This window comes from Rhinolophus ferrumequinum, chromosome 14 (assembly GCF_004115265.2).
Source record: "Rhinolophus ferrumequinum isolate MPI-CBG mRhiFer1 chromosome 14, mRhiFer1_v1.p, whole genome shotgun sequence".
In the NCBI taxonomy this organism is placed as follows: domain Eukaryota; kingdom Metazoa; phylum Chordata; class Mammalia; order Chiroptera; family Rhinolophidae; genus Rhinolophus; species Rhinolophus ferrumequinum.
This window is the reverse complement of record NC_046297.1, coordinates 30,954,192-30,974,535: the sequence shown is the minus strand read 5'-3', so window position 1 is coordinate 30,974,535 and position 20,344 is coordinate 30,954,192. Positions and strand designations below refer to the sequence as shown.

The 20,344-nt window shown below is 36.5% G+C and overlaps 1 protein-coding gene across 1 annotated transcript in view; it reads left to right on the top strand.

Annotated features, from left to right (window-relative positions):
* Window positions 1-20,344, top strand: part of SPIDR (scaffold protein involved in DNA repair) — a 539,429-nt gene that overhangs the window by 167,695 nt on the left and 351,390 nt on the right. Inside the window, exons 7-8 of the mRNA XM_033125816.1 lie at window positions 4,126-4,376; window positions 13,827-13,927. Coding sequence (XP_032981707.1) covers window positions 4,126-4,376; window positions 13,827-13,927 — 352 coding nt within the window. The remainder of the gene's footprint in view (window positions 1-4,125; window positions 4,377-13,826; window positions 13,928-20,344) is intronic.

Below are 20,344 nucleotides of genomic sequence, written 5' to 3'. Positions count from 1 at the left end.
CCAAGGCTAAACTGATGTTGACATATGATAATCACCCAAAGTCCATAGTTTACAGTTCATTCTTGGTGTTATACATTCCTTGCGTTTGGACACATGTATAATGATATACAAGTATATCCATCATACATAGTATTTTCACTGCCCTAAAAGTTTTCTGTGTTCTAATTTATCCTACCTTCCCACACCACCACCACCCCTGGCAAGCACTGATCTTTTTGCTGTCTCCATAGTTTTGCCTTTTTTAAAATAATGCCATATAGTTGTAATCATACAGTATATAGCCTTTTGGGATTGGCTTCTTTCACTTAGTGATATGCATTTAAGATTCCTTCATGTTTTTTCATGGCTTGGAAGCTCTTTTTAGTGCTGAGTAATATTTCATTGTCTGAATGTACCACAGTTTATTTATCCATTGACTTACTGAAGAACATCTTGGTTGCTTGCAAGTTTTGGCAATTATGAATAAAGCTGCTATAAACAGGTTCGTACAAGTGTTTATGTGGCCATAAGTATTCATTTCCTTTGGGTAAATACCTTTGAGTGTGATTGCTGGATTGGCTGGTAGGAATATGTTTAGTTTTGTAGGAAAGTGCCAAACTGTCTTCCAAAGTTGCTGTAATATTTTGCACCGTTTATTCTTCAAAGCACATTGTAGTCAAGGTTCCATGGATTTCTTATATCTGTGCAATATCTTTTTTCTCAAATCCAGAACACTTTTGTCTCTTCTCATCTGAATACAGCTTAAATGTTGATAGTATTCCTAAGATTTCAACCTAACCATCTCTTCTTATTTTTACAATTTCCATGAACAGTCTTCCCCAACACTCATAGTTTCATGCACTGTTTCTGTTCTTTGATTCCTGAAGTTATATTTCCATCCCATATCACTTTCTTAAAACTCTAGACCTATTGAGCTACTACTACTTATTGGTCAGCTTTACCTCAGTTATTCTATAGGTATCACAACATTAACAAATGAAAATCAAATTTAGTATTAGCAACTACTCCTCTCCAGATGTATTTCCTAAATTCTCTTTCTAGTTAAATGCACCTTTCTTGTTGCCCAAACCAGATGCTTGGGATCTTCTTTGACTCTGCCTTCACTTTCATTTCTAACATCTGAGAGTCCTCAAGTGTTGTTATATCTCTTTCCTCGTTTTCTTTCAAGTTCACATCTCTAGTCCCACTACTACTCACATCCTCATTATGTCTTGCTTTGATTATGGAAGATCCTTCTAGCTATCTGCTTTCCCTAAATGCAGGCTTGAGTACCTTCTTCTCCCATATTAGAGTCTATTCAGAATGTTGTTTGGATGATCATTCCATATTAACACCTGATTTTCTTGGCCCCTGTTAAAAATGTCAGTGGCTTCCTCACTGCTTCAGAATAAACCCAAATGCTCTTCGGTAGTCTGCAAGGCTCGTCTCCAGCCTTCTCTCTTCCCGCTGCTTGTAGATTTTCCTGCATGTGCTCTGTTCTCTCAGATTTCATATTTGTGGTCCTCCTGTTCTTTTCCCCTGGAGTGTATTTTCTCCTCTTTGCCTAATTAACTTACACTTAGCATTCAGCTATAGGTGGTGGACCCTGATTCAAGTACAGCTTCTTCTTTCCTTCTCCTGTGCCCCACCTAGCTTTGTTGTTTCTCTGATGCCTTCTTTGTGGAGCCTGAGCAATACTTCGATTATATTTCTACCATGTTTTATAACTATTTTGTTCTGGCCTCCCCATCCTTACAAAGTTCTGTGTCACCTTCACTTCTGCATGTGAGTTCCTAGCACAGGCCACACATGGTTGGTTATTTGTCGACGTTTTTCTAGGACAGTGGTTTTCAGCTAGGGGTGGTTTAATCCTCCAGGGCTCATTTGGCAATTTCTGGAGACATTGTTGACCATCATGATTGGTGGAGTGGTGCTACTACTTAGTGGATAGACAACCCTACAATGCATAGTTCCCCACTGTCAGCCCAAAATGGCAGCAGTGCTGAGGTTGAGAAACCCTGCTTTAAGATGTAGTATAAAATTTAGGGTACTAAATGAAAAGACATTTCATAACAAAAAGATGAAATTCAATTTGGAGTTTCTCAAGTAATGTATAAAAGATTTGTGTCAAGGGATTTAATTTTCAAACGAAATTGTTCTCGTTGTTTTTATGACCTATGGTTAATATTTATTTAGAAGCTGTATTGTAGGGAAAACATGTGACCCCAGTGCTTATTAATGGGTTAGCAACTGCTTGCAGTAATTTAGGCATACAATTGAAATTGTGAAACCGTGGAACTAAGCTCTTCATTTGAGGTTTTTTCCCCCCACTTTTTCTTACTTTAATATGCTTGGTAACAGGTGACTACCCAAACAGTTCTTTGGAAGAAACAGGGTGATGTGTGATGTCCTCATTAAGCTCTTAAAAATGATATAACTATAAAATCCTCAGAAAAAGGCCAAATGTGATAAACATTTTTTCTTATGTAGATTAGCAAATGATGAAACTCTAGGGCCGGACCTTGTGGCTCAGGTGGTTGGAGCACCGTGCTCCTAACGTGGAGGTCGCCAGTTCGATTCCCACATTGGCCAGTGAGCTGTGCCCTCTACAGCTAAGATTGTGAACAATGGCTCTCGCTGTAGCTGGGCTGCAATGAGCAGCCGGAGGTCAGTGTGAGCTGCCACGGGCTGCTGTGTGCTGCTGTGGGCTACAGTGTGTTGCCAGGATTGGCAGGTGGCCAGTGTGAGTGGCCGGCAGCCAGTGAGAACTGCCGGGAGCTGCTGTGAGCAGCCAACCGACGACTGGCGACCGACTGCCTCAGCCAGGAGGTGTGAAAGGCTCATGATATACCAGCATGGGCCAGGGAGTTGTGTCCTACACAACTAGACTGAGAAACAACAGCTTGAACTGGAGTGGGGGCAGGGAGGCGGGAGAAGGGGGAAAAAATAACAACTCTAGTGCTTCCCTCCACCCACAAACAGACATCAGTGCACCTGCATACACATGAACCCACAAACGATAATCCTCATATACTTGTGGCTTCTTTTTTCTCTTTAGCCAAGTGCCTGCTAAAGTGCCAGGGACACAGTCCATGTTGATCCATCAAAATAGACAGGGCTCCATGAGGGACCCATACCTACACTATGAACTGACCAGGTACAGAAGATCCATTCAACTAAATATACAATTTACATTTAGTAAACTTAAAATTTAGTATAGGTATTAAATTAGAAGGGGCTACTAATACACTGAAAAATTAAAATGTTGAAGGAACAATTCTTGCTGACGTTGGAACAACATGGGACTGACTTGCAAAACCAAGTAATGGGAAAATAAAATACCTACCACACTTAAGAGTTTTAGTGTGTGTGTGGGCAAAGACAGAAAACACAGAAGAAAGTTTTGATCATCTCTCCATAGTTAGTCTATGTGATATGAGATCTTATTTATAATCTAGTTTTCAAAAAATTTGTATTTTGGTAGTTCGGAAATTTGAGTAGGAGAAAGAAGAAACATTTTAGGAAATGTTAGGAGCAAGAGGCAGTGACTCATTTTCTTATATAGTTCCTGATATTAGCAATTTAAAACTAGTCTCTGGAAAATATTATATTGAAATTGTGCTGGAAAGTCAAGTTTTCATCTCTATCTTTGGATATTCCTTTAGTAAATTAAGTGGTTTATACCTGAGGAGACAATTTTCTTTGTGTTTGGTTTACCACAAGTAGCGAATATTATTTATCTCACATTAAATTTCAAAATCCAAAAAAATACATATTTTTTCCAATAGGTGTTAGAGTATCTATCATCAGCCATTCAGGTTGGTGTTATTAATTCAGTTTTCAAAACTAATTGTATGGCACATTTCTTTTAGTTTGCTGAAGGAAGACTGAGATATTTGTACTGAATTTGGTGGATTCTATGAGATAATTTCTGGCTTATAATTGGTTTAATCTCTTTTGTCTTTGGTATATGGCTTGATTACTTTGGGTTTTGTGCCAAAGTAGAAGTTCAAGCTATAGATACTATATGTGCGATGTTATTTCAATGACTAAATTCATAAGGGAAAAGAATAATAGGCATATGTAAATATAGACTTGAATAAAGAGTCCTTCAGATTTAATTGTATTTCTCTTAATTTTTTTCAGGCAAGTTCTACAGAAATTTTGGAGTATTCATCAGACAGTGAAAACAAAGATGATTTGGAGAATGGCTTGTTCATTGATTCAGAATTCTCTCACAAATACTACATGGATTTTGGATCAGATGAAAGACAGGTTATGGAGAGACTGATAAACACAAGGGTGAAATCTACAGAGAACATTTTGTATACATCCCAGAAACAAAACAAGTTTCTCAGGACTCCTGAAAATTCAGCAAAGACGACGAAGCTTTTGAGGTTAAATTACACTTTTTTAAGTACTTTATTTTAGTTTTTCTTTAAAAACCCAAATACCGAAAATGTTAATTTAAAAATGATTACTTATTTACTTGGGAAAGAAAATTGAGAGAATAGAATTGTAATTCCTGTAAGCAATTATGTAAGTCCTAGGTTTCTGGAGACAATTTATAGAATTGTTCATCCAAGTTGAACATTCACTATCTCTGTCATAACCAGCTTACATGATTGCTTCCTTAATCCAGATAATGCAGATTGGCTATTTGGGTTTACCAAATTTTATTGAGCATCAGTGTTTCAGGTGCTGTCTTAGACGATTAAGAGAAGTAAATGACTCTTCTTCTTTTCAAGTAATTTATAGTCTAAAGAGGGAAATAGAAATAAATATAGACTAGTGAGATTACTTTTATGAGTTTGGTAACCAGGGAAACACTTGCAAACGCAAAGATGTATGAGAGCGAAGACTCACGGACCAGAAACCGGCTGGTGTGTGTGTAAGAACCACAAGAGCCAGTACATGGAGGGCCCAACAGGATGTGTGAAGGAGCCTAGGGTGTGCCATATTGGGGGGGGCATGTCCCAAACCTGCGTAATTTATGGTCTCTTTGTGTGTTAAATTAGAACAAAACCATGAAACCAAAAGCCCAATGAAAGTGAGGAGAGTTTGTGGGAAGCAGTGCCACAAAAAGTAAACCTAGTACAGTGTTTCAAGGAGAAAGGGGTTTCAGTAGAAAGAGTAAATGTGGCGATGGAGAGCACAATTTCTGGATCTGTTTAGGATATGTCTACGTCAAGATGGCAAGTATGATGCACACTGAGAAGACTCCAGTGGCAATGTTAGTGGACTTGTATGGAAGGAAACCAGGGGACAAGTAGTGCCCAATTCTCAAGGAGTGGAGACAGTGTTGTGACTCCTCTACTAGGAGGTGGGATTTGAGGCAGGAAGGAGGGTGGGAAGCTTAGTTGCCAGTGGCTTGAAAGGGATCCAGTGTCTAAAAAGATTTCAGAGAAAATGTAAGACAGATTTAAAGAATAATGGGGAGGACCCAGCAGAGACAGACGTTACGGATAATTGCTCTGTTAGTGCCCAAGAAAGGAAGTTGGGGAGAAGGGCTGAGGACGAGAGGCCTGTCTTAAGCATAGGAATGGAGGGAAGTGTGTAAGGATGTGACTGAATCTGGTGGGATGAACATAGTATGGTGAGTCAATTCATACGTGTTTTCATGTCTGTTCACCGTGTGTGTGTGTGTGTGTGTGTGTGTGTGTGTGTATAAGATATTAATAGATGGCCTTATGCTCAAAATGAAGACATTATAGCCTCAGAAGAGAATGGTGGTGGTTTGTAGTAGACTCTGAAGATAACAGCAAAGGGAGCCAATTAAAGTGATTTGAATGTTCTTGTTGAAGTCAATTCCATGCAGTTACAGCAAGTCATGTCCCCAACTCTATTAATGGTCTACTACATGCCCATTTCACGTCTTGGAGACATAGCAGTGAACAGAGGCAACTAAAGCCCTGTCTGTGTTAGGGGGACAGCTGACAAGGAGCCAAGAAGTAAAGTAGAAATATTGTCAAAGGTAGATAAACTTAATGGGAAAAAAGCAGAAGAGGGATAGAGAATGGTCCAGAGGTAGGGAAAGGCATTTCAGTATTAAACAGGGAATCAAGTAAGCCTCTTATAAAGTGACTATTGAGCAGGTGGAAAAATGGAGTTGATGTTTCCAGAGATGAGGCAGAAACATAGTGCAGGGACTTAAACATATTACATCAGATGGACTTAACAGACATTTACAGAACATTCCATCCAATAACAGCAGATTACATATTCTTCTCAAGAACACAAAGAACAGTTTTTCTGGATAGATCCCATGTTAGGCCACAAAACAAGTCTTACTAAATTTAAGAAGATTGTAATCATATCAGCCACCTTTCCTGATCACTTTGGCTTGCAACTAGAAAATTAATAACGGGAAGAAAAATGGAGAATTCACAAATATGTGAAGATTAAAAAAACATGCTCCTGGACAACCAATGAGTCAAAGAAGAAATCCAAAGACAGAGAACAACAATAACAAAAACAGAAACCTTGATTGAAATGCAAATGGAAATACAACATACCAAAACTAATGGGATGTAGCAAAAACTCTAAGTTCTAAGACCGAAATTCATAGCCATAAATGCCTACATTAAGAAAAAAGAAAGACCTTGAATAAACAATGTAATTCTTTACATTTCACAGAATCATAAAAACAAGAACAAAGTAAGCCCAAAGTTAGTAGAAGAAAGGAAATAATAAAAATCAGAGCAGAAATATTTGATATAGAGACTAAAAAGGCAACAGAAATGATCACTCAAATTAAGAGCTGGGTATTTTTTGAAAAGATAAAAAGAATAGACAGAACTGGAGCTTGACATACCAAGAGGAGAAAAGAAGAAAAGACTCAAATAAATAAAATTAGATATGAAAAAAGTGATTACAACTGATACTATACAAATATAAAGGATCATAAGAATCTACTATGAACAATTATATACCAAATAGTTGGATAATCTAGAAGAAAAGGATAAATTCCTAGAAACATAATTTAGTAAGACTGAATCAGGAAGAAACCAAAATTCTGAACAAACTAGTTACTTGTAAGGAGATTGAATCAGTACTCAAAACAAGTCACATCCAAGGAAAGTGCAAAAATAGATGGCTTCACAGGTGAATTCTACCTAATCATTGAAGAAAAATTAATACCAGTCCTTCTCAAACACTTTCAAATTTAAAAGAGGAGGAAAGACTTCCAAACACATTTTACAAGGCTAGCATTATCCTGATACCAAAGCCAGACAAGGACACTACGAGAAAAGAAAATTACGATGTAATATTCCTGATGAACATAGATGCAAAAATTCTCAGTAAAATATTAGCAAACCAAATTCAACAATATATTAAAAGGATCCTACACTGTGATTGATTGGAATTGGTTCCATTGATGCAAGATGGTTCAACATATACAAATCAATCAACATAATATACCTGATTAACAACATGAAGACGATCAGATGAGCATTCACTAGATGCAGAAAATGCTTTTGACGAATATTAACATCCATTCGTGATAAAAGATTTCAACAAACTATGTATAGAAAGAATGTACCTCAACATCGAAAGGTCACATACGACAAGCCCACAGCTGACATCATATGTATCGGTAAAAAGCTGAAAGCCTTTTCTCTATGATCAGGAACAAGACAAGGATACCTACTCTTATCACTTTTGTTTAACATAGAACTTGAAATCCTATCCAGAGCAATTAGGCAAGAAAAATAAATAAAAGGCATTCAAACCAGAGAGGAAGAAGTAAAACTGTTTCTGTTTACTAATAACATGATATATATAGAAAACCATAAAGACTCTACTAAAAAACTGTTAGAACTAATAAATGAATTCAGTAAAATTGCAGGATGCAAAATCAACATACAAAATCAGTAATGTCTCTGACACTAACAGCAAATTTCCGAAAGAGAAATTAAGAAAACAATCTCATTTATAATTGCATCAAAAAGAATAAAATACCTAGGGATGAATTTAACCAAGGAAGTGTAAGACCTGTACATTGAAAAGTGTAAGACATTGAAGAAAAAAATTGAGGAAGACAAAAATAAATGGAAACATATTTATTTCATGCTTGTGGATTGGAAGAATTAATATTGTTAAAATGTCCATACTACTCAAAGCAATCCATAGATAGATTCAATGCAATCTCTATCAAAATTCCAATGGCATTTTTCATAGATACAGAAAAAAACAATTCTAAAATTCATGGAAGCACAAAATACCCCAAATAGCTAAAGCAGTCTTGGGGAATAAAGAACAAGTCTGGAGGCACCTTATTTTCTGATTTCAAGCTGAATTACAAAGCGAAAGTAATAAAAACAGAATGGTATAGAAACAGACACCTATTTCAATGGAACATATAGAAAATCTGAAAATAAATCCCTGAATATATGGTCAATTACTTTGCAACAAATGTGCCAAGAATATACAATGGAGAAATTGTAGTCTTATTGATAAATGGTGTGGGAAAACTGGACAGACATATGCAAAAGAATGAAACTGGACCTCCGTCTTAAACACCATCCACAGAAATCAACTTCAAATGTATTAAAGACTTGAATGTAAGACCTGACACCATAAACGTTTTAGGTAAAAATATAGGGATCAAGCTCCTTGACATGGGGTCTTAGCAATGATTGTTTGGATTCGACAACAAACGGAAGCAAAAGTAAACAAGTGAGACTACATCAAATTAAAAAGTTTCTGCACAGCAAAGAAAACCATTAACAATATGAAAAAGGCAACCTACTGAATGGGAGAAAGTATTTGCAAATCACATATTTGATAAGAGGTTAGTATCCAAAATACATAATGAACTCATACAACTCCATAGCAGAAACCAAATTGATCATATTCAAAATGGGTAGAGGAACTGAATACACCCTATTCTGTGGAAGACATCCAAGTGGCCAGCAGGTACATGACCAGGTGCTCAGCATCATTAATCACTAGGGTAATGCAAGTACCCTATATAAACTCACACCTGATATATGAACTCACACCTGTTAGAATGGTTATCATCAAGAAGACAAAAGATAATGAGTGTTGGTGAGGATGTGGAAAATAAGGAAAGCATGTACAATGTTGGTGGTAATGAAGGAAACCATGTACAATGTTGATGGTAATGTAAATTGGTATAGCCAGTAGCAAAACTATACAGAAGTTTCTAAAAAAATTAAAAATAGAACTACCGTATGATACAGCAATCTCAGTTCTGGGAATACATCCATGGGAAATTAAATCAGGGTATTGGAGAGAGATTTGTACTACCATGTTCACTGCAGAATTATTACAATAGTCAACATATGAAAACAGTCTACATCTTAGCCAATGGATGAATGGATAAAGAACACGTGATATTATATGTATGGAAAATTATATACACATACAATGGAATATTATTCAGCAATGCAAAACAAGGGTATTCTACAATTTTTGACAACGTGAGTAGACCTTGAAGGCATTATGCTAAGGGAAATAAACGAGACAGAGAAAGATAGGAACTGCATGATATGACTTCTAAGTGGAATTTAAAAACAAACAAAAAAAGTCTAACACATAGGAGCAGAGAGTAGAAAAGTGGTTGCTGGGGTGGAGGTGGGGGAGTTGCATAGGTCTGAAAATTAAGTTTACAAACTTGTTGCAACGATATTGCTAACCTTTTTTTTCTATTTCAGAGGGATTATTCGTTATGAATTTGTACCAACTGGACCAACAGTTAACCAAGCTTACTATTTGGAAGTGTTGGAAAGGATGCATGAAAAAGTTAGAAGAGGGGCGGACAGTTAGCTCAGTTGGTTACAGCTCTGTGCTCTTAACAAGGTTTTCAGTTCTATCCCAACATGGGCCACTGTGAGCTGTGCCCCCCTCTCGACCACCTCCCCACACACACACACAACTAGATTGAAACAGCTACTTGACTTGGAGCTGACGGGTCCTTGAAAAACACACTTAAAACAAAGTTTGAAAAAAAAAAGAAAGTTAGACGAAAGCGACCTGAAATTTTCGTCAACAATTCATGGATCTTGCATCACGACAATGCACCAGTTCACACAGCACTGTCTGTGAGGGAGTTTTTAGCCAGTAAACAAATAACTGCATTGGAACACCCTCCCTACTCACTTGACGTGGCCCTCAGTGACTTCTTTCTTTACCTGAAGATAAAGGAAATACTGAAAAGAAGACATTTTGATGACATTCAGGACATCAAGTATGGTATGGCGACAGCTCTGATGGCCATTCCAGAAAAACAGTTTCAAAATTGCTTTGAAGGGTGGATTAGGCACTGGTTTCAGTGCATAGCTTCCCAAAGGGAGTACTTTGAAAGTGACCATAGTGATATTCAGCAATGAGGTATGTAGCACTTTTTCTAGGATGAGTTCGAGAACTTAATTGTATGTATGGAAAGTTTGATAAAAAGGTACAAACTTGCAGCTAACAGATGAATAAGTTCTGAAGATCTAATATAAAACATAGTACTATTTTTGGTAACACTATGTTATATAATGGAAATTTGCTAAGGAGGTGGAATTGAAATGTTCGTACACAAGAAAAAATGGATAAATGTGTAAGGGATAGATATGTTAATTAACTAGATGGGAAAATCCTTTTACAGTGTATACATATAATAAATCATCATGGTGGAAATTTCAAATATCTTAGTATTTTATTAGTCAGCTATACCTCAATAAAAGTGACCCCAAAAAAGAAAAAAAAAGAAAAATGTTAATTTGTATGTATGCAAGCATGGCTTTCCTGAACCTCTGTATAATTTTTTTTAAATACAGATAGATTTTCACTAGAATTATGGTCGTTGATTAGAGATCATAGTCTTTACATTCCTAAGTTCTGGTGAATCTGATCAGAATTCCCTGATTCTCTGATCAAATTGGAGCAGAGGTATTGTGTGAGGCATCAGTGTAGTTCCTAATAATAAAAACAAGTGTCAAAATGCTGATTCTATCTTAAGGCACCAGATACTCCCACGTGTAGAGAACTGTTCTTTATTCATTTTCACTCTTGCTTTTTACCTTTCGTCCTATAGTTCCTACAGTTTACTTGTGAGATTCTAGGATTTGACTTTAACCATATCTTTTTAGATTGTATTTTGTCTTTTTTTCTGCTCTCTAAAGTCATAGGATTGAAAAACCAACATTTGACAAATAATTATCTAGAGCATTATGCAAATATTACAGTATTTTGCTTTTTCTTTACCATAAATATCTTTTTAAGTAGTGCTCTTTAACAGACAGTAGGGATATCATTGAGTATAAGCTTATGAAATGTGGAGCCAGGCTACCTGGGTGTGCATCCAGCTATGTTCCTCATCAGATGTCTCACCTTGTGCAGGTGTTTAATGTCTCAGGGCCTCAGTTTATCATCTGTGAAGTGAGGATGATAGTACTACCTACTTGCATAGAGTTGTTCAGAGGGGGAGTATAAATGAGTTATCTCACGTAAACAGAATGATAGAGTTTACATATAAGGTCGGACATAGAGTTCGTGAACTCATCCTAGAAAAAGTGCTACATATCTCATTGCTGAATATCACTACGGTCACCTTCGAAGTACTCCCTTTGGGAAGCTATGCCCTGACTCCAGCGCCTAGTCCACCCTTCAAAGCAATTTTGGAACTCTTTTTCTGGAATGACCATCAAAGCTATCGTCATATTATCCTTGATGTCCTGAATGTCATCAAAATGTTTTCTTTTCAATATTTCCTTTATCTTTAGGTAAAGAAAGAAGTCACTGGTGGCCAGGTCAGGTGAGTAGGGAGGGTGTTCCAACGCAGTTATTTGTTTACTAGCTAAAAACTCCCTCAGAGGACGCCATGTGAGGTGGTGCATTGTTGTGATGCAAGAGCCATTAATTGTTGGAGAAAATTTCAGGTCTAACTTTTTCATGCATCCTTTTCAGCATTTCCAAATAGTAAACTTGGTTAACTGTTTGTCCAGTTGGTACAAATTCATAATGAATAATCTCTCTGATATCAAAAAAGGTTAGTAACATTGTTGCAACAAGTTCGTGAACTTAATTGTCAGACCTATTAAGTAGAGGTAGACATATATGTAAAGTAGAGGTTCTTTGGTATATTTGTAAATAAGAGAATTTAAAAAAATTTGCTGTTATACATGTATTGCACACATTTTGTGTGCATGCAATGTGTGCATGTGCTCGCGCGCGTGCGCGCACACATACACACTCAGAAATAATTAGTGCTTATGGGAAAACAAGTGCCTGTTAGAAAACAAAGTAGGTAGTACTGGTAGTTATATAATATGTATTAAAATAAGATATTTCAATAATTGTGGAAAGATTATAGGGTGAAAGTAAAAATGAAAAAAAAATCAGTAACACCAGTGACTAACATTTTTTGAATGTTAGGCACTATGCTACGTCTCCTGGTTTCAACAACTATTTCCTCATTTGGCTATTTATGTAATATTGGAGAATTTCCTAAACCTCTTTCTAAGCTCTGATTTTATCATCTAGGAGGTGTGTATTGATACCTGTTTTTTTTTTTAACTGAAAGGAATATAACTAGAATAAAATGAGATAATTTAGTGAAATGATCAATGAACTGGTTCATAATTATATGAGATAATATATTGATAAATTATGTAGCATGTACTCATTCTGGTAATTAACTAATCTTGATTTCTCTTGAGATCATAGCTCTGTTAGGAACTGCTGACTTCTCTGAATCCAGGTAGTTTACTGAATGAAAAAAAATAATTGCATATTATATGTTTATATGCATTTATATTATATATCAATGAATATATATTCAGTGGGCTTTTGTGAAGTGCCTATATGTGCATTGTTATGAATCATCTTCCTGCCATAAGTGGAAATTTTTCTGTTTTTGTGATATTGGTATCCTTGCTGTGTGTTTGTGATTAATACTCAATTATCAGTGTGGTCCTAATAATGAGCTAATACTTTAGTCTTTTTATAGAAGTGTTTTACCTATGAGTTGTATACAAGTTTTATTATTGACTACAACTCTGAACCCACTTTACATTTAACTGTTTGCCTATTGTCTGCAGAGCAGATTTTGAGCTCCGCCCCCAATGGTGTAGCTCATTGCCTTTTTTGAATCCCTGGCACCTAGCATTTTGCTAGGTAGAACAGAAAATGGTCAGTAGTGGTTATGGAATAAAGTAACTAAGAAAGAATAGGAAGGAAGTCAGATTGATCTGAGAGTAGCCCATATTTGAAAGAATCAGAAAACTGGGCTTCCAAGAAATCTTTAAAAAGTAGATTGCTGGGGCGGATGGGTGGCTCAGTTGGTTAGAGCGCGAGCTCTGCTCAACAGGGCTACCAGTTCAATTCCCACATGGGCCAGTGAGCTGTGCCTTCTGCATGCAACTAGAATGAAGTTAGCGAGCTGCCTGCCGTTCAGCTCCCGGATGGCTCAGTTGGTTCGAACACATCCTCTCAACCACAATGTTGCTGGTTCGACTCCCGCAAGGGATGGTAGGCTGCGCCCTACACCCCCCACCCCCAAAACTAACAATGGCAACTGGACCTGGAGCTGAGCTTCACCCTCCACAACTAAGATTGAAAGAACAACAACTTGACTTGGAAAAGTTCTGGAAGTACATACACACTGTTCCGCAATAAGGTCCTGTTCCCCTTCCCCAATAAAATCTTTAAAAAAAAATGTAGATTGCTCATCTAGGGAGGATTGAGATTCTAGGAAGAGAATGTAATAATGTGAAATAAGTTAAAATTTGCATGTTTTATGTATTTGTCTCTGGTTGGGAGGTATAAAATATAAATGTTGCAACTATTCTGAAACTTTTAACTAAACTTAATAAATTATATAATTCATTAAACAGAGGTGGGCTAGCAGAAAGACTAAATGGACTGCAGAATCGAGAGAGATCTGCCATTTCTTTGTGGAGACATCAATGTGTTTCTTATGAAAAGACACTTTCAGGTAAGGCTTGCACTGACATCTGAGACTCTGGTAAAAAAAACATACCACTTAAAATATTTTTACATTAAAATATATGAAGTTGATCATTACTATTTTCATGATTTTAGTTTTCTCCAAGTGTGCTACAGGTCTCACAAATTGTTCTAAAAGATGAGTCCATTCTTACAAGTCTAATGATCCCTCCCCATAGTTCAATAGAAGACTTAGTCTTGAAGATCTGACTTGGAGCATTCTCTATTAGAACATTTTCTCGCTATACCTAAGCCAGTGGTTTTCAGATTTTTGTGACTGCAAACACATAGTAAGAAATACGTCTTACATCATCTTCTGATACACACATGACCTTCACACACACACACCAGAATCTAATATTTCATAAACAACACTAACCTTAGTATGTGTGATACACTTTGCATTCTCTTTTATTTTTACCATAATCCCAGTTTCATTAAATTGATGCAGGATCTTTCTAATGAGTTGTAACATGCAGTTCAAAAATTGCTACTACAAGCAAGTGACAAAAACTTGTTTTTTAACAAATTTTTTGATATGTAAACTATTTCATATTAAAAACTTTTCTTAAAGTTCCCTCTCCTGTGAGGCAATTTTTTTTTAAATTAAAGTTTATTGGAGTGACAATTATTAGTAAAGTTACATAGATTTCAGGTGTACAATTCTGTAATACATTATCTATATTTCACATTGTGTGTTCACCACCCAGAGTCAGTTCTCTTTCTGTCACTATATGTTAGACCCCGTTTACCCTCTTCTAGAACTCCCCTCCCCCCTAACCCTATAGTAGCCCCTAAACTATTGTCTATGTCTATGAGTTTTTGCTGCTTCCTTTGTTTGTCTTGTTCTTTTGTTTTCAGTTTTATATACCACGTATCAGTGAAATCATATGGTTCTCTACTTTTTCTGTCTGACTTATTTCGCTTAGCATTATAATCTCAAGAGCTATCCATGTTGTCACAAATGGTCCTATTTCTTCTTTTCTTACCGCTGAACAGTATTACATTGTGTATATATACGACAACTTCTTTATCCATTCATCTGTCGAAGAACATTTTGATTGTTTCCATGTCTTGGCCACTGTAAATAAAGCTGCAATGAACATTGGAGCACACTTGTCTTTATGAATAACTGTTTTCAGATTTTTTTGGTAGATACCCAGGAGAGGGATTGCTGGGTCATATGGTAATTCTATGCATAATTTTTTGAGGAACCTCCACTCTGCCATCCATAGTGGCTGCACCAATCTGTATTCCCACCAACAGTGTATGAGGGTTCCTTTTTCTCCACAGCCTCTCCAACACCTGTTACTATTTGTCTTGTTTTTTTTCCCCCCTTTATTTGTTTTATTTTATTTTATTTATTTTTTTTAAATTAGTTTCCGGTGCACAAAACAATGTAATAGTTAGATATTTATCATTTATATCCCTCACACTGTTTCAACCGCACTCCCCCATCCACTATCCCTCTGACATCACACACAGCCATTACATTTCCACTGTCTGTATTCCTAATGCTGTACTCTGCTTCTCGTAATCATATATATATATATACACACACACACATATATGTTATATATATATAAACAAACTTGTAGTTGACATTCATTATTATTCAGCTTCAGCTTCAGGAATACAGTGCAGTGATCAAGCATATCTACATCTCCCCTGAGGTGCTCTCCCTAACAGACAAGTGTCCATTGGATACCCTACAAAATCTTAACATTGTTGATTACACTCCCCAAATTAACTTTCATGATCCTGTGGCAATCTTATGGTTACTGACTGTGCTTTCTAATCCCCTCACCTTGCCCCTTATCTCCACCTCCCTTCCCATCTAACAACCCTCAGTTTTTCCTCTAAGTCTCTGAGACTGTTTCTGATTAGTTCATTCATTTATTCTTTTCTTTAGATTCCACATATAAGTGAGATCATATGGTATTTGTCTTTCTCTGTCTGACTTATTTAACTTAACATAATATTCTCTAGGTCCATCCATGTTGTTGCAAATGGTAAGATTTCTTTCTTCTTTATGGCTGCGTAATACTCCATTGTATAGATGTACCACTGTTTCTTAATCCAGTAGTCTACTGATGGGCATTTCGGTTGTTTCCATGTCTTGGCTATTATGTATAGTGCTGCAATAAACATAGGGGTGCATAAACTTTGTTGAATTACAGGTTTGGATTTCTTCAGATAGATACCTAGGAGTGGAATTGCTGGATCATAACGTAGTTCCATTTTCAGATTTTTGAGATACCTCCATACTGTTTTCCATAGTGGCTGCACCAATCTGCAATCCTACCAACAGTGCACGAGGGGTCCCTTTTCTCCACATCCTCGCCAGCACTTGTCGTTTGTTGATTTATTGATGATAGCCATTTTGACTGGGGTGAGGTGGTATCTCATTGTGGTTTTTATTTGCATTTCTCTGATGGATAGTGAGGTTGAGCATTTTTTCATTCATCTGTTTGCCATCTATATGTCCTTTTTAGAAAAATGTCTCTTCATGTCCTCCGCCCATTTTTTATTTAGGTTGTTTGGTTTTCTGGAGTTGAGTTGAGTAATTTTTTTTAGAAATTTGGGATATTAATCCCTTATCATATATATCATTGGCAAATATCTTTTCCCATTCAGTAGGATCCCTTTTTGTTTCATTGATGTTTTCCTTTGCTGTGAAAAAACTTCCCACATGTTTATTTTTTCTCTTACTTCCCTTGCCCGAGGGGATATATCAGTAAAAATCTTACTCCGGGTAATGTCTGTAAAGTTTCTTCCTATATTTTCTTCTAGGAATTTTATGGTTTCAGGTCTTACATTTAAGTCTTTAAGCCATTTTGAATTTATTTTTGTATATGGTGTAAGGAGGTGGTCCAGCTTCATTTTTTTTGCATATGTCTGTCCAGGTTTCCCAGCACCATTTATTTAATAGACTGTCTTTACCCCACCGTAAATTCTTGCTTCCATTGTCGTAGATTAAATGACCATATAGGCATGGATTTATTTCTGGGCTCTCTGTTTTGTTCCGTTGGTCTATGTGTCTGTTTTTATGCCAGTACCATGCTTTTTGGATTACTGTAGATTTGTAGTATAATTTGATGTCACGTATCCTTATGCCTCCCACTTTGTTCTTATTTCTCAAGATTGCTGAGGCTATCTGGGGTCCTTTATGGTTCCATATAAACTTTAGGATTATATATGTTCTATGTCTGTGAAAAACGTCATTGATGGTTTGATAGGAATTGCATTGAATATGTATATTGCCATAGGCCGTATGGACATTTTAACTATATTAATTCTTCCTATCCATGAACATAGTATGTGTTTCCATCTATTTGTATCTTCTTTCGTTTCTTTCTTCAGTGTTTTGTAATTTTCTGAGTACAAATCTTTTAGTTCTTTGGTTAAATTTATTCCCAGGTATTTTATAGTCTTTGAAGCAATTGTAAATGGGATTTTTTTTTTAATTTCTCCTTCTGATGTTTTGTTATTGGTATATACAAATGCAACTGATTTCTGAATATTAATTTTGTATCCTGCTACTTTACTAAATTCATTTATCAGCTCTAATAATGTTTTGGTGGAGTCTTCAGGGTTCTCTGTATATAGTAGCATGTCATCTGCATATAATGACAATTTTACTTCTCCTTACCAATTTGGATGCGTTTTATTTCTTTCTCTTGTCTGATTGCTGTGGCTAGAACTTCCAGCACTATGTTGAATAGAAGTGGAGAAAGTGGACAACCTTGCCTTGTTCCTGATCTTAGGGGGAATGGTTTTAGCTTTTCCCCATTGGGTGTGATGTTAGCTGTGGGCTTATCACATATGGCCTTTATTATGTTGAGATATGATCCATCTATTCCCACTTTCTTAAGGGTTTTTGCCATAAATGCCTGCTGGATTTTGTCAAATACTTTTTCTGCATCTATTGATGTTATCATATGATTTTTATTTCTCATTTTGTTGATGTGGTGTATCACATTAATTGATTTGCGGATGTTGAACCACCCTTGCATACCAGGGATGAATCCCACTTGATCATGGTGTATGATCTTTTTAATGTATTGCTGATTCTCTTCACTAATATTTTGTTGAGGATTTTTGCATCTATGTTCATTAGAGATACCAGCCTGTAGTTTTCTTTTTTTGTAGTGTCTTTGTCTGATTTTGGGATCAGGGTGATAGTCACCTTGTAAAAAGTGTTTGGGAGCCTTTCCTCCTTCTAGACCTTTTGGAAGAGCTTGAGGAGAATAGGTCATAATTCTGTTTTGAATGTTTTGTAGAATTCAACTATAAAGCCATCTGGTGCAGGCCTTTTGTTTATTGTGAGCTTGTTGATTACTGATTCAATTTCCCTGGTGGTAGTCAGTCTATTCAGGTTTTCTGTTTCTTCTTGAGTTAGCCTTGAGTATGCTTCTAGAAAATTGTCCATTTCTTCCAGATTGTCAAATTTGTTGGCATATAGTTGCTCATAGTAATTTCTTAAAATTTTTTGTATGTCTGTGGTATCTGTTGTCACTCCTCCTCTTTCCTTTCTGATTTTATTAATTTGGGTCCTCTTTCTCTTTTTTTTAATGAGTCTGGCTAAGGCTTTGTCGATTTTGTTTATCTTTTCTAAAAACCAACTCTTGGATTCATTGATCTTTTGTATTGTTTTTCTGGTTTTATTCCATTTATTTCTGCTCTGATATTTATTGTCTCCTTCCTTGTACTACCTTTGGGCTTATTTTGCTGTTCTTTTTCCAGATCCCTTAAGTGTGAAGATAAACTGTCGATTAGTGATTTTTTTGGTTTCTTTAGGTAGGCTTGCAATACTGTGAATTTCCCTCTTAGGACTGCTTTCGCGGCATCCCATAGATTTTGGGTCGTCGTGTTTTCATTTTTGTTTGTCTCGAGATATCTTTTGATTTCTTCCTTGATCTCAGGGTTGTCCCATTCATTATTTAGTAACATATTATTCAGTCTCCATGAATTGGTGTGTATTCCAGTTTGTTTCCTGCAGTTCATTTTTAATTTCATAGCACTGTGGTCAGAGAAGGCAATTGGTGTGATTTCAATTTTCTTAAATTTATCAAGACTTGTTTTGTGGCGTAGCATGTGGTCTATCTTGGAAAATGTTCCATGTGCGCTTGAGAAGAACGTGTCCTCTACAGCTTTGGGCTGAAATGCTCTGAAAATATCAATTAAATCCAAGTGGTCCAATTTGTCATATAAGGCCGTTGTTTCCATATTGATTTTCTGTCTGGAAAACCTTTCCCTTGTTGGCAGAGATGTGTTGAAGTCCCCTACAATGATAGTGTTACTGGTGATGTCTGTCTTTATGTCAGTCAATATCTGTTTTATATATTTAGGTGCTCCTATGTTGGGTGCATAGATGTTTACTAGGGTTATGTCCTCTTGTCGGATCGATTCCTTTATTATTATATAGTGCCCATTTTTGTCTTTTAATATATTTTTCATTTTAAAGTCAATTTTGTGAGATATAAGTATTGCAACTCCAGCTTTTTTCTCATTTCCATTTGCATGAAATACCTTACTTCAGCCCTTCACTTTCAGCCTCTGTGTGTCTTTTGATCTGAGGTGAGTCTCTTGTATACAGCGTGTACAAGGGTCTTGCTTTCTTACCCACTCAACCACCCTATGTCTTTTGATTGGAACATTTAATCCATTTACATTTAAAGTGATTATTGATAGGTACATAGTTATTGCCATTTTTTCAATTTGTAGTTAGATTGTTTTCATATTTCTTCTGTTTCCAGAAGCCCTTTTAATATTTCCTGCATTGCTGCCTTGGTGGTAATAAATTCCTTGAGCTTATTCTTTTCTGGGAAGCTCTTTATCTCTCCTTCAATTTTAAATGATAGCCTTGCTGGATAAAGCAATCTAGGTTGTAGGCCTTTGTTTTCCATCACTTTGAGTATCTCCTGCCACTCCCTCTTGGCCTTCAATGTTTCTGTAGAAAAGTCATTTGATAGTCTTATAGGAGTTCCCTTGTGTGTAACCCTTTGTCTTTCTCTTGCTGGTTTTAGGATTCTCTCTTTGTCTTTAACCTTTGCTATTTTAACTATAATGTGTCTTGGTGTGGACTTGTTTGTGTTTATCCTGGTAGGAACTCTCTACACTTCCTGGGCTTGTATGTCGGTTTCCTTCACCAGGTTTCGGACATTATTACTTCAAATATGTTCTTGATCCCTTGCTCCCTCTCTTCACCTTCTGGTATTCCTATGATGCGCATGTTGTTGCGCTTGATGTTATCCCAGAGGTCTCTTAAACCATCTTCACTGTTTTTTATTCTTTTGTTGTTGTTGTTCCTTTTTGGGTGATCTCTGCTGATTTTCTTCTAAGTCGCTGATACGATCCTCTGCTTCATCTAACCTGCTGGGTAAGTCCTTCAAGTATGTTCTTC